This window comes from Pelobates fuscus, chromosome 13 (assembly GCF_036172605.1).
Source record: "Pelobates fuscus isolate aPelFus1 chromosome 13, aPelFus1.pri, whole genome shotgun sequence".
Classification (NCBI taxonomy): Eukaryota; Metazoa; Chordata; class Amphibia; order Anura; family Pelobatidae; genus Pelobates; species Pelobates fuscus.
In genome coordinates, this window is record NC_086329.1 from 86,783,068 (window position 1) to 86,797,009 (window position 13,942).

At 43.4% G+C, this 13,942-nt stretch overlaps 1 protein-coding gene across 3 annotated transcripts; it reads left to right on the forward strand.

Moving 5' to 3' along the window:
• The first annotated feature begins 3,662 nt into the window (after positions 1 to 3,662).
• Positions 3,663 to 11,020, forward strand: PYGO2 (pygopus family PHD finger 2). 3 transcript variants are annotated; one of them, XM_063439036.1, is made up of 3 exons: positions 3,663 to 3,859; positions 5,553 to 5,674; positions 9,267 to 11,020. In XM_063439036.1, the coding sequence occupies exons 1-3, from the start codon at positions 3,799 to 3,801 to the stop codon at positions 10,323 to 10,325; spliced, it is 1,242 nt and encodes a 413-aa protein (XP_063295106.1). In that variant the 5' UTR covers positions 3,663 to 3,798; the 3' UTR covers positions 10,326 to 11,020. The 3 variants fall into 3 exon arrangements, with proteins under 3 accessions (XP_063295106.1, XP_063295107.1, XP_063295108.1); XM_063439037.1 differs by having other exon boundaries at positions 5,553 to 5,602; XM_063439038.1 differs by lacking the exons at positions 3,663 to 3,859; positions 5,553 to 5,674 and adding an exon at positions 5,688 to 5,707.
• Positions 11,021 to 13,942: the final 2,922 nt, after the last annotated feature.

Genomic DNA, 13,942 nt, shown 5'->3' on the forward strand with positions numbered 1-13,942 from the left:
ACTGTGTATTTTATAGTATTTTAATGCTTTGTGCTCACCATGTGCATAATGGAGTCTTGTCTCTGTCCTGGGAGATAACTGAATTACTTCTCAATTATCTCCAGGATAGAAGACTCTGAAACCGGTCTGGGCCAGATAGCCATGTGCCAGCCAGGCCCCAAAAGATATTTTTACTAACTTTTGAACCCCTGGTCTGATTCATGCCATTTTTTTAATATGATGTTCCCCTGAATGGATTGATTGTGAATATGTAATTTTTATGTGAATGTGATGTATGGTTTTAGAGTTATGAAAGTTGGGTAAAAAGTATGTTTTAACTGTATGTGTAATTGAGTTTCCTCTCAGGATAGGGGGAGGGAATATGTGAGATGTAACTGTGATGTGATTGGTTGTTTTATACCTCCCTGTGGGTGGTCCTGTATTTGCAAAGACTGTAATAAAAACCAGGCTGGGTGTGCCAGCACCTGAGATTCTGCTTGACCCTCAAACCGAAGTGTTGTCTCGTTTTTGGGGGAATTGGATTGTATGCTGACTGCCAGGAGTGTAAGCAGATTATATGCTTTTCCTGTTCAGCTATTCCAGGGTTCGTGTGTTTCCTGTTCGGGAGTTGGTGCTTGCAGTATCTGCTGGTCTATCTGGAAGGGGATTATCGCCTAAATGTTTTTTATCCTCTTGTGGGCGAAACGGTCCGTTACAGTCAGTCCATAGGAAAACATTCTCAATGCTTTCCTATGGATGCTGGCGTCTTCTCACTATGAAAATCATAGTGAGAAGCGTGAAAGCGCCTCTAGCGGCTGTCAATGAGACGGCCACTAGAGGCTGGATTAACCCATAGGTAAACATAGCAGTTTCTCTGAAACTGCTATGTTTACAGCAGAAAGGATTAATCCTAGATGAACCTGGCACCCAGACCACTAAATTAAGCTGAAGTGGTCTGGGTGCCTATAGTGGTCCTTTAAGCACTTTATATTACTGTAAGTGCCTTAAAGCACAGAACACTTTTTCCTAAATTTTATTATACAATTGGTGTACTTTTGTTTTCTGTTATCCTGTTAACGCCGGGACACTATTTTACTATGGCTTTTGGATTGAGCAAAACCATTTTTTGAGCTAAGTCAGTGGTTACATTTCTTGTTAAAATAAGGATTTTATATACTGTGATCACTACGCTTTATTTCTCATTTTATCTACATACATCCAAGAGTAGGAGACCCACATATATCCAAGAGTTGTGATCATTCCACTCCACGCTATTTAAAATGAGCCACCAGAAAGCTCCATAATATGTGAGTGTGCACTATGCATATATTTGTTTCCTTTTAATATATTCAAAACACTACACTATATAAGTGTTATTGCTTGCTTACTTTTTATATACCCAGACCAAGATACAAAGTTAATATCCATAGCATTGTTCATTTTGGTGGCAAATTTCAATTTAGTTTTAGTCCTAGCCTTTTGACTAAAAAGCCATTTTAATTGTAGTTGTATTTTGGCCATCTGAATTGTTTTAGTTGATTGAATCTCTAGTAGATTTTAGTCATCATAACTAAAATGTTATGGGTTTAAATAACACCTCTTCACTAGCCCCTCTGTGTCTTTTTATGTTCTCCCAGCCTCTATATGTATCTCTCTCCCAAGCTCTGGTCTGTCTCTTTTTGCCCCTTACACAGCTACTCTGTGCAGTATTAATTTTGGCGGACTATGACTAAAACTAAATTTCAATTTAGCTTTAGTCATAGTGTTTTGACTAAATTGCCATTTTATTTTTATTTCTTTTAAATTCTTTATTTTATTAGTGCATACTTAGACAGCAAAAAAACACACTGGATACAGCATAAGGTGGTACACTAGAGAGAAGGGGGGTAACCCCTAGTAGAAATAGAAAAAAATGTTTGAAAGTAGTGTACCAATGGGAAGGTACTGGGGAAGAAAGCAGTCTATTAAAGTACTATATAGCTCCACAATAGATATAGGAGTCTATAGTACAGATGTAAAACTGAGCCAAAAAGAAAAACAAAAAAGCATTTATTCATAAGATATAAAAATTGCAATTAGCAATCACCCAAAGTGCTGCACACTAAAACGATCGTGGAAACCTAAAAAATAGTAAAATAAATAATTGATGCGGAGCAGAATAGCTCAATCTAAAGAACTCTGAAGACACACGATTAATGGGTAATTAGCAGAAGCACACGTCTGTGCTAATAGGAAAGCTATGGCTAGTAATAGGTGAATGTGATAATATCAGGGGAATATAGAGCCAATTTTATTAATCACTGTCTAAGATCTAAAAAACATGAGTCCTACATATTATGACGCGCGCGTTTCGCCCGACTTGGCTCATCAGAAGGGAACCGATCGGTGTGAGGCACCCGGTTAAAAAGGAAGAGGTCAATCCTAATTGGTCGCTTGTAAGTAAATGTGATGACTATGTTGTCGTCATAGGGTTGAATTTAGATAGTCATGATTGCGCCGCCACAACAGCAAGTGCAAACAGGTGATCAAGCCTGGAATAACATTTGTGTGTTCACGAGAAGCACTGCATATTTGGTAGTGCGGTTTGAGAGTAGTTATTCTATACATATCAGACATGTAGCATTTTTATTTTTTTCTATTTTTGTTCGTCAGGGTTGTTGACCACATAGGGTAACCATATGACGTGGAGTTTAGAGTGCAGTTGGAGCTTGCATGTATTTGTCATTGGTGTGGTAGCCCTGTAGCGGGTGTTTGCAGTTGGTCAATGAGGGTTATAGAGGTGATGAGTAGCGAGTCTAGTGGTCATTGATCCGTGCGGGTGTGTGGGGCCATTTTAGTTTTAGTCGTATTTTAGTAATCTGGATTTTATAGTTTTAGTGTAGTTTTCAACAACTAAATCTCAAATATTTGAGGCGGGGTGTATGCTGTCCAGGCGCATTGATTGGAGCTAATTAATGGCTCCACACTCTGTAAGTGCAATTAATCTTTTTTCCCTACAATCCATAACTAATTAATATACTATATCCCCGCTCTCTTGTTGTTTCCTACTGCCCTGGATCTGAGGACTCTCAAGGCACTGCTCCCTCCCCTCTGTAAAATAATAGAGGGTCAGTCATTTTACACCCATGACAGCTCCCTCAGCCACCCTGACTGAACACTGGTCACTTCACAGCCAGCCAGTGCTTTATATAGCATTTCCCATAATGCTCTGCGCGCAATGGATTCAGTATCACACCATTGTCTGCTGAAGAGGAGTGTGTTGGGGAACGCTTGAGCCACCCAGCTGATACATGAGATAACCAAATACATACCGTTCGTGCTATGAGCTGCATTTCCAAATTTATGTTAATTTCAGGAATTTTGCGTACGGTATATTTTAATTGACCCCCCCTATTCTTGCGATGGTGTAGTCCACTTGGTAATAGAGCGTTGCTGGGTTTGAGCTGTACCATTTTACTCATGGGGTCCATTCGTGGAATTTGACAGATTTATTAGATTATTATCGCCTGTTGTAAGATCAGTGGCGTTAATAAATCGCGGAGTGACGATCTCTCTATACGGCTTTAACGTGCTTGGCTTCCCTAGCTCCGGGATGAAGTGCGCTCCCCCCCGCGGGTTTCCAGTTGGATTCGACCGGCCGGTTTCCGGTGCGCTCTCCGAGTTTCCGGTTTTTGTGAGAGGCCTGGAGCGGCGGAGAGGGAACCGAGCCTGACCCGGGATAGCCAGGCCAGACACCGCGAGAACCGGGGCTCCCAGGCCGGAGACAGGGGAGGCACCCGGGACATGCTCGGCCGCTGAGCCCCTCTATCTCTCTCTCTGATGGCCGCTGATCAGGAAAAGCTGGAAGGACTAACTATCCCGGGCCGCAGAGCCAAAGCCGGTAAGAGAGAGCCCGGAGAGCCGCATAAAGGGAAACTGAGAGTAAACAATGTGAGAGCGAGAGCAGGATAAATAGCGGAGACTGAATGGGGGAGGGGTGATAGCAGAGGGGCAGATGTTCTGGGGGAGGGGAGTTGGAGGGGGCAGATGTTCTGGGAGGGGAGTTGGAGGGGGCAGATGTTCTGGGAGGGGAGTTGGAGGGGCAGATGTTCTGGGAGGGGAGTTGGAGGGGCAGATGTTCTGGGAGGGGAGTTGGAGGGGCAGATGTTCTGGGAGGGGAGTTGGAGGGGCAGATGTTCTGGGGGGGAGTTGGAGGGGCAGATGTTCTGGGAGGGGAGTTGGAGGGGCAGATGTTCTGGGAGGGGAGTTGGAGGGGCAGATGTTCTGGGGGGGAGGGGAGTTGGAGGGGCAGATGTTCTGGGAGGGGAGTTGGAGGGGCAGATGTTCTGGGGGGGAGGGGAGTTGGAGGGGCAGATGTTCTGGGGGGGGAGGGGAGTTGGAGGGGCAGATGTTCTGGGGGGGAGGGGAGTTGGAGGGGCAGATGTTCTGGGGGGGGAGGGGAGTTGGAGGGGCAGATGTTCTGGGGGGGGAGGGGAGTTGGAGGGGCAGATGTTCTGGGGGGGGAGGGGAGTTGGAGGGGCAGATGTTCTGGGGGGGGAGGGGAGTTGGAGGGGCAGATGTTCTGGGGGGGGAGGGGAGTTGGAGGGGCAGATGTTCTGGGGGGGGAGGGGAGTTGGAGGGGCAGATGTTCTGGGGGGGGAGGGGAGTTGGAGGGGCAGATGTTCTGGGGGGGGAGGGGAGTTGGAGGGGCAGATGTTCTGGGGGGGGAGGGGAGTTGGAGGGGCAGATGTTCTGGGGGGGAGGGGAGTTGGAGGGGCAGATGTTCTGGGGGGGAGGGGAGTTGGAGGGGCAGATGTTCTGGGGGGGGAGGGGAGTTGGAGGGGCAGATGTTCTGGGGGGGGAGGGGAGTTGGAGGGGCAGATGTTCTGGGGGGGGAGGGGAGTTGGAGGGGCAGATGTTCTGGGGGGGGAGGGGAGTTGGAGGGGCAGATGTTCTGGGGGGGGAGGGGAGTTGGAGGGGCAGATGTTCTGGGGGGGGAGGGGAGTTGGAGGGGCAGATGTTCTGGGGGGGGGAGGGGAGTTGGAGGGGCAGATGTTCTGGGGGGGGGAGGGGAGTTGGAGGGGCAGATGTTCTGGGGGGGGGAGGGGAGTTGGAGGGGCAGATGTGCTGGGGGGAGGGGAGTTGGAGGGGCAGATGTGCTGGGGGGAGGGGAGTTGGAGGGGCAGATGTGCTGGGGGGAGGGGAGTTGGAGGGGCAGATGTGCTGGGGGGGAGGGGAGTTGGAGGGGGCAGATGTGCTGGGGGGGAGGGGAGATGGAGGGGGCAGATGTGCTGGGAGGGAGGGGAGATGGAGGGGGAAGAGACGCCGGAGTGGGCTAGGTGTGCTGGGGTAGTAGGGAGTCGGAGGGCTAAATGCGCTTGGGGAGGGTTTTGGAGAGGAGGTGGCTTGCTGGGAAGAGGGTTTTGGAGTGGGGATTCTGAGAGTGAGCGGAGTAGATGATGGGATTGGGGAGTGATTGATTGGATAGAGGTGCTGAAGGTTAGTGGAGTGAGAGCAGTAGAGCTTAGAAGAGTAAAAGGTTCTTGTGACAGTGTGATGCTTGTATTTACTTATCCATATTTCTCCTTTTACAGGCATGCAAATGAAGAGCCCTGACAAGAAACGTCGCAAGTCAAGCACTCAGGTATGGAGAACAGGGGGTTGGGAAGGATCACAGCGCAGAGTAAAGGGACCGGTGATTGACCAGTTTCATCAGGTTGGAACCATCCTCTGTATCCTCTGTGTTTAGGTTAGCTTAGTCATGTTGCCATGGCATAGTGACCAGTTGGCATGAACGTCAGGTGGCATTTAGATACTTCACTTATCCAGAGGTTGTGTAGAAGCAGAACAGAGTAAGCTTTGTCGCAGATTTATTATTAATGCACCAATTTATGCTGAACTGTTTAAAATAATAATAATAGTCTTTATTGAAATTGGTGAGTTGGAAAAAAAAAACTAGCAGAGAGAAGGAATATTGCTGGTTCACAGGGGTCTGTATACCAATTGTCAAATGTTCTGGATCCTAATCTAGGGCCAAATATTATAAATAATATCTGTAGTATTCGACTAAATAGAACAGGTTGACAATCCTAGACCTGCAAATTGGTATTAATCTGTAAAGGGACACTTGACGCTAGGTATTGACAGATAATGATTTTTTTAGAGCCGATACCCTTAATCTGTGAAGTTTCAGGCCGATAACTTAACGATACCGATATTCTGTACATTTACCATTTAAAAAAACTATTTCTACACAAATCTACTCTTAACCGAACATTTTTTTTCATTTATTTATTTATTTTAAGGTAAATGCACAAAATATACATGCCATGCTAAATTTTAAATTGTTTTCAAGAATAAATGTGTGTAGTGGATGCAGTGTGTAGCAGACGGCATTAGGGCTCTCCTGAAAGACTGTAGTGCAATTGTGATTCATGTATTCTTTTTCCCATTGCTATGGTTAACTGTTATGTATTATTCGTATGTTAATCGGTACTTTCCATCCGTACTCTATACGAATGGAAACTACCGAACTAATGGACCACCCCAGAGAGAAGTGTGTCGCCTATTAAGCTCTCACACTTCTCTAACCGCAAATTAATAGGTACTGTTGGAGGTATCTGGGTGGCCGCAGTTCTGTATACGAACACGTGGCGGCGGCCATCTTACGCATCAAAATCTCAGCGGTGTTTGGTCGTCGAGTGTCTGGAACTCAAATCGGACACTCGATTACCCGAACACCGCTGAGACCTCCAGAGCTCCATAACTCCCGAACGGGAAGGCTAATCCAACCCCCGTTCGGCAGTTTTAAAGTGCCGAACGAGGGGATTTGGATGAAAGGAAAGTTATTCGTGGATGGCAGTATTTTATATGTATTTTATCTCCCGAACGTAGACCGACCGCTGGGCCAAAACGCATGGAACCCTTTTCGGATACCACCTGGTGTGCGGTCGGTCAAATTACACCCTCCACCTAACTCCCGAACCCCTGGTCCGATCTGGGTGAATTTTGGATATGTTAGTCACCCAGATCAGGGCTACCAGGGGGTACCACTTGGATAACTGTACCAGGCTGTTTTGGGGTACATCCAGAATCGGGGTAAAAGTGTACAAGTTATAAGTGGATTATGTGTCACACTGAGGGGAGGAGAGGTATGGGAGGTAACTACTGTACTATTGGTTAATGTACTGATTACTGTAAATCCCTCCCTTGCAAGGGAGCACCCTTTATAAGCAAGTTGTGTGATTAAAGATTTCAATTCTGCTCCTGATACTGTGTGTCGTCCAGTTATTGGGAAAAGGTGATGGGATATCTGTGGACTATATTGCTGATCGTGTTCTTTACCTTATTGGATTTGTATTTGTTCCTGCATCCTCTGGATATATTGGTGGAGTTCAGCTGTGGGAAATCAGCTCTCCGCTACACTGTGTGTGTGTCTGTCTGTGTGCTTGTGTAGTGGATGCAGATTGTTTTTGTGTAGTGTGTGTTTGTATAGTGTGTGTATATAATGAATGTAGTGAATGCAAGTATGTAAAATGGGAGGGGGCATTTTTATTTTAACTTAAAAAAAATATTTTTTTAAAAAAAAAATTATATTTTAGTCCCCGCTACCTGCTTCTTACCTGGCCAGGGAGGGGGGATATGGCATTCTCTGGTGGCATGGACTGTGCAGAGGGGGCCCAGCACACACTTGCGTACCTTCCCAGCAGCTCCCCTGTCTAACTCTCACGGCCTGTGTGCCATAACCCATGGCAACGCTCTGATGGCCGCGGGACTCGCGAGAGTAAGACAAGGGAGCTGCTGGAAAGGTAAGTAAGCGTGTGCTAAGCCCCCCAGGACCCTGATGTCGGCCCTGGTCTGCATTATCAGCAATATCGGTATCTTTATTGGCCGATACCGATATTGCTGAAAATAGAGAATATCGGCCGATAATAACAGCCAGACCGATAATCGGTCGATCCCTACTTGATGCACCAAACCTATTACAGCTCTTTGTAGTGCTGTCTCACCCACTTCTCCCCACCCCCCATCGTTTTCAAACAGTGTGGCTCTCTCAGCGCCTGACACTTAGCTAATGTATAAATTACATCCGTCTATCATTGACCCCCAAGATTTGGAACACTTATACAGAAGCCTACCACTGCCTTAATTAAGAAGCAGACAGGAAGGTGGCCTGCAGGGACTAGGCGAACCGTGTGTGTTTTTGTTCTTTTAGTAATAATGGTATTTTTAGAGCCACTGTAACGTATATTCTCTTAGATAAGTTATAAGCACTTCTGTAATTGTTTCCATTACTCTTTATACATTTTGCCAGTAATTCATCTCCTACATCTGAAAGATCATTCCTAGAATATTATTTTGACTTACACAAAAAATACACTAAAACAGATTTGCTTGAATTGTGTACTATATAAATCCTAAAGTGACACTCCAGACCCGTAAAGCACTTTAGCTTGCTGAAAAGCTGTGTGAAGAGTTCTTCCTTTAACATTTTGAAAAAAGTGCAGATTTCAATAGATATTTACACTTTTATAAATGAACCTGGTTACACCCCCCAGGCAGTTGATCAGACAACCGGTCCTGTTACTTCCTGGTTGATTAGCTCAGTGAAGCTAAAGTCAATAAGTAGCAATTGCTCAGAACACCTGCCTTGCAGAGACTTCTCATTGAGTTGCATTCAGAATTCTGTGATTGGACAATCACAGAAAGTCTGGGCGGGGTTAGAAAATGAGTGCTTTCAAAGGCAGCAGACAAGAGATTCTCAGATTTTGCAAGCTGTTTTTAGATGTACTAATGAAACAATGCATAATTAAATGCATGCAAGTTTTCATTTAGGGTGTATATATAGTAAAGGGGCAGTGGAGTGTCCCTTTAAATATTTATTTATTTTTTGAGCAGAGAACGAACATGGGAGCTGGTCATTGGGAAATGCCAAGATGTGTTAATCCATAGAGAGTTATAGATGCTTGGCATCGGTAGAGAAAAGCACAATGGATATATTATATATAAATAATGTTTGTAAAATGACTTTTGAATACGAAAAAAGTCAAGACTAAAGTCTGTGATTCTAAATAGGAAGCAGCTGTTTCAATATTTGCCTGCAAATGATTCTATATAATGTTTGTGTTATAGGGAGGTATATAATTGATGGGCTTGTCAAATGACTTTAAATTTTGTCACTTGTTTTATTTTTTTAATTTTTTTTTTTTTATTTTTTTTTTTATATATCTGCTATTTTCATTGATTACATTTGTCTTTTTGGCTTTTAAAAAACATGTATTTACACCTTTTATTTGTCTTCTTTCTAGGGTCCTGCTTATTCACATCTTTCTGAATTTGCCCCTCCACCCACTCCTATGGTAGACCATTTGGTGGCTTCTAATCCTTTTGAAGATGACTTTGGGGCACCCAAGGTCAATGCTGCCTCCTCTCCCTTCCATAATAACCCTGTGCCATTTGGAAATTTCCGTATGCAGGGTGGAATGCCACATCAGGTACCTCCAGGTTACCCTGGCGGTCCACAGCCCATGAGGAGGCAACCTCCACCTTTTCCTCCAAATCAGATGGGTCCTGGATTTGGCATGCCCCAGAACCCTAACTATGGGCAGCCTGGAAATATGAACTTTTCTTCCCAGCCTTTCAACCAACCAATGGGGCAGAGTTTCAGCCCACCTGCTGGGCAGATGATGCAAGGACCAGTGGGTGGGTTTGGGCCAATAATGTCTCCAACAATGGGCCAGCCACCTCGTGGGGACATGGGGCCAGGGCCAGTGTTGAACTCTCCTGGTGGTCCTTCATTTCCTCACAGGTTTGGTTCCCCTGGCCACCCCTTTGTACAGCCCACGATGCAAAGACCTAGCCTTCCCCCAAACACTAGTCCTTTCGCTGGAGCCGATCAGAGTTTTCCTCCAGGTGTGGAAGATCACAGTAAGAATCTCAATCCTCCCACCAATGCCTTCAGCCAAGACCAACATGTAGGTTCTCCATCTGCTGTTAATGGGAATCAGCCAAATTTCACTCCAAATAGTGCGACACGAGGAAACAGCAGCACCCCAGAAGTAAACAGTATCCCACCTCCCAGCAAACCAACAGGAAATTCTGGACACCAACCACCTCCGGGACTTGTCTACCCTTGTGGAGCTTGCAGGAATGAGGTGAACGATGACCAAGATGCTATCTTATGTGAGGCTTCCTGCCAGAAATGGTTCCACAGGGAGTGCACAGGAATGACAGAAAGTGCCTACAGCCTGCTCACTAGAGAGTCCTCTGCTGTCTGGGCTTGTGACTACTGCCTGAAAACAAAGGACATTCAATCAGTGTACATTCGGGAGGCAATGGGGCAACTTGTGGCTGCCAATGATGGGTGAAAGCAATATTCGGAGAGTTTATGTGGTTACTCCAGCTTTAACAACTGCTTTCCTCAGAACTCAAAGAAAACTGATTCCAGTATGATCACCAGCTTGGACCAGAGTAACATCTGCTGACTGCTTCTGATTCCTACTTAATGGTGTCACTTATGTTGCCATGTGATTTGGGCCGATGTTGTGGAAATTCTGGCAACACAGAGGAGGTCCTGATTTACATAAAAGACGTTCCCTTTTTGAAGTCCTGATCTGTCACAGGAAATCTTATAATTTTTTTACATTTTTTTTTTTTTCCTTTCTTGGAAAATTATAGTTTTTAAATTTTACAATCCTGTTCGATTTTACTTTGTACAGATCATTTTGCCTGTCTGTATTTTTGATAATGTGTATGTCCTTGTTTTGAAGTTCATATTAAATGTCTGTCCCGGTGGATCTGACAGTCACTGCACCAATGATTTTTAATGTTTAGTAATGTGCTACAGCGAGTGCACTCCCTGTATACCTCTCCATTTAAATTGTTATAACACAGAATAAGCCATGGCGGTCAGTCTTCATCAACAATCATACGATTTATAGCCATCTTTAAGTGTGCTCTGTTCACTTACTTGACATTATTTGTACTTCCTTGCAGTCTGCTTTATGAGATCTTGAAGGTTATTGTGAGGTTTATTAAAACCATGAGCCGAGGCTCCATTGGATCAGGTTTTAAGTATATTTATAAGTATATTTATAACCTATATGGCTATACCTTTCCTCAGCTCCTCAGCTCCTCATAAAAGGTTGGTGTCTATCCAAGCCTGTCTGGCTCTTTAGTTACACAAGAATACATCTTGTCCTAAGTTATCACATGCTATAATAACCATTCTGAGTGCCAATAGTGTGCCCAACTGATAAATGCCATGTGACAGGTTTATTGGCCAGAGGTGAATTCTGCTGCTACTTTACAAAACAAAACCTTTCCGGTTAATACGCCTTGAAAGATTTAAAAAAAAAATTTGTTGGGTGTGTAATGACAATATGATTTACACTGCCCTTGTCATCTGCCATGTAATTATAGTCAGTTGATGGAAAATATTGGGGGAAGGTTTCTCCATTTTTCAGTCATTTTGGTACTCGGGGCCAGCTCTGAACCTAACAAAACATGTGCAGGCTATATAATGCAAACAGTAATGATGGGTGTGTAGGAATTAAGGTAGTTAAAACCTGGAATACACATTGTGTGGACATTGGAGGGGGCCACAGAGGATAAAAGCATTTGAAGTAGAAAAGATCATGGTAAAATAGTAAGGTTAAACTGAGGATAGGTTTCCAGTGTATGCATTGAAGGATTGAACTATAATTGGGATGTGCACAAGGCAATTCTTAAGAACAAATTTGTAAACAATGTCTGGGATTTCATAATGGCCAGATGAGTTTATCCATTTGGCTTTCATCTTCCATCACATTTTAGATTTCTGTGAATTCTGTATTATGTTTTTGCATTTACTCTTACAGGGGCATGAAGTCTGCTTTTCCATTCATCAATATCCTAGCAATGTAAAACCCTCCCCAGTGTTGATCTTTGTCCATTTTAGGGCAATTCCTGCTTTTTGCCCATTTGTAAATAATAATCGATGGGTGTTTGCATTCTACCTCATTATTGAAGCATGCAGTGCTATTTCTCTGTCCAAATGGAGATGTGAATTACGGTCTAATTCCAGCTCATGATTAGAGACCCTGGTACCATTTGTTTACCAATGTAAAGCAAACAATGTGAGCGCTATTTAAGTTAATGAGTAATAAACGTTACCATCGTAATCGTGAGTCTATACTTGGTGAAGTAATTATGGGGGGGGGGGGGATATCTGGAATTAAAGCAGACGTTGTACTTGTTAACCCATGTTTGCCTGTTACTCCCAGTGGTGAGGATTTCATTCACTAAATTCTGAATTGTAGCAAATCTGGACAAATTAAGCATTCGCTAATATGGATATATTCACCCCCTCCGCTATAGCCACCGCTTTGCTTGGATTGCAGTTTGCTACAATGGGGAGATTAGTGAATAAACACATTTTTAAAATATATTTTATATAACATACATTCCTGTTGGAAAATGAAGCAAGTTGTATCTTTTTCTTTAAGGTGTCTGAAATTACCTATCGTACTACAGTATTACCAGATACTGCCAGTAGAGATTTCTAGTGCTGAGCCAATCCTGTACGGTGTGGTCATAACCCCAGAGCAACCAGTTTTAAAGTAACACTAATGATAAAAAAATCGCTGTTTTTAGATATACCCTTCAATTACTTAACCATTTTTTAACTGGTGTATATCTATAAGCCGCAGATCTTTCTAGATTTTCCAATGCAACTGAATGACAAGTCTTTGCAAGGTAGGTGATCTTTGCAATTGCCTGCCATTTAAATGGCTAGTCTAAATGGAGTTGTTTTGGTGCCAGGCGTCATCCTTAGTGAAAATTGAAGCCAGTGGAGAACAGCGCTGGAGGCAACTTTGGGGTTCTTTAACCCCTGAAGTTGAGTGCTTAGTTGAGTGCTTCGAGGGTCCTCTTGGCACCAAAACAACTTCATTCAGATAAAGTTGTTTTGTTGTAGGGAGTGTTCATTTAATTTATAAAAGTACCACTTTCTATTGAAATCTGCACTTTAATAAAAAAAAAAAAAAGAGGTTACTACCCTAAGGTACTTTCGGTGTTTGGTATGTAACCCACCAGATAGTATTGTAACCCCACTGGTATAATATGAACTTCTGCATATAATTTAAAGGGACCTTGCGCTTATAATATAAGTAACCGCAAATGTTCTTTAACCCCTTAAGGACACGTGACATGTCATGATTCCCTTTTATTTCAGAAGTTTGGTCCTTAAGGGGTTAAAAGCAGTACAAATGTATAAAGAACATATCAGTCTATATTACCTGCAAATATTTACACATTTAAAATGAGATATTTTGCTACTTTAACAGTATGTTGGGATGATACTCATTGTGTGTTGGAGGCTAATCTATATATCTAATCAACCACTTCTGGGAAGATTTTATGAGAAATAAGAAAAAACATTTTTTCTTGTTTGGTGAATCTAACCTAATTATCAACAAGCAGGCATGCCCTTTTAACATACATACATACATACATAGAAATTGTTTACAAATGCTCTCTTCAAAATCTCCCATAATGCAATATTGCTGCAGGGGTTTCATTCTACTGAGCTTGAGAGTATTATGTTGGATGATTAGACTTGGCTCTCTCTATTTTCAAAATGAGATGAGATTTTATATGTGATATGAGATTAATATGAGGGCATGAGGCAGGTCTGAGAAATTCGTCCACAGATCTTGTGAAAATGTTTTATTATTATTATTATTATTTATGTAGTGCTAACATATTACTCAACACTTATACTATGAGCAAATATAACAGCAATTAATTGACACCTAAAGCCCTGCTCAAAGAGCGTACAAGATGGGAAACATTGGGTTAAGTCAGTGGTTCCAAACCCAGTCCTCAAGTGCCTCATAACGGTCCAGGATTTAGGGATTACCCAGTTGTCTTTAAAAACAAACACTTTCGACACAACAGGGTAATCCCTATATCCTGGACTGGTAGGGGGTTCTTGAGGACTTCG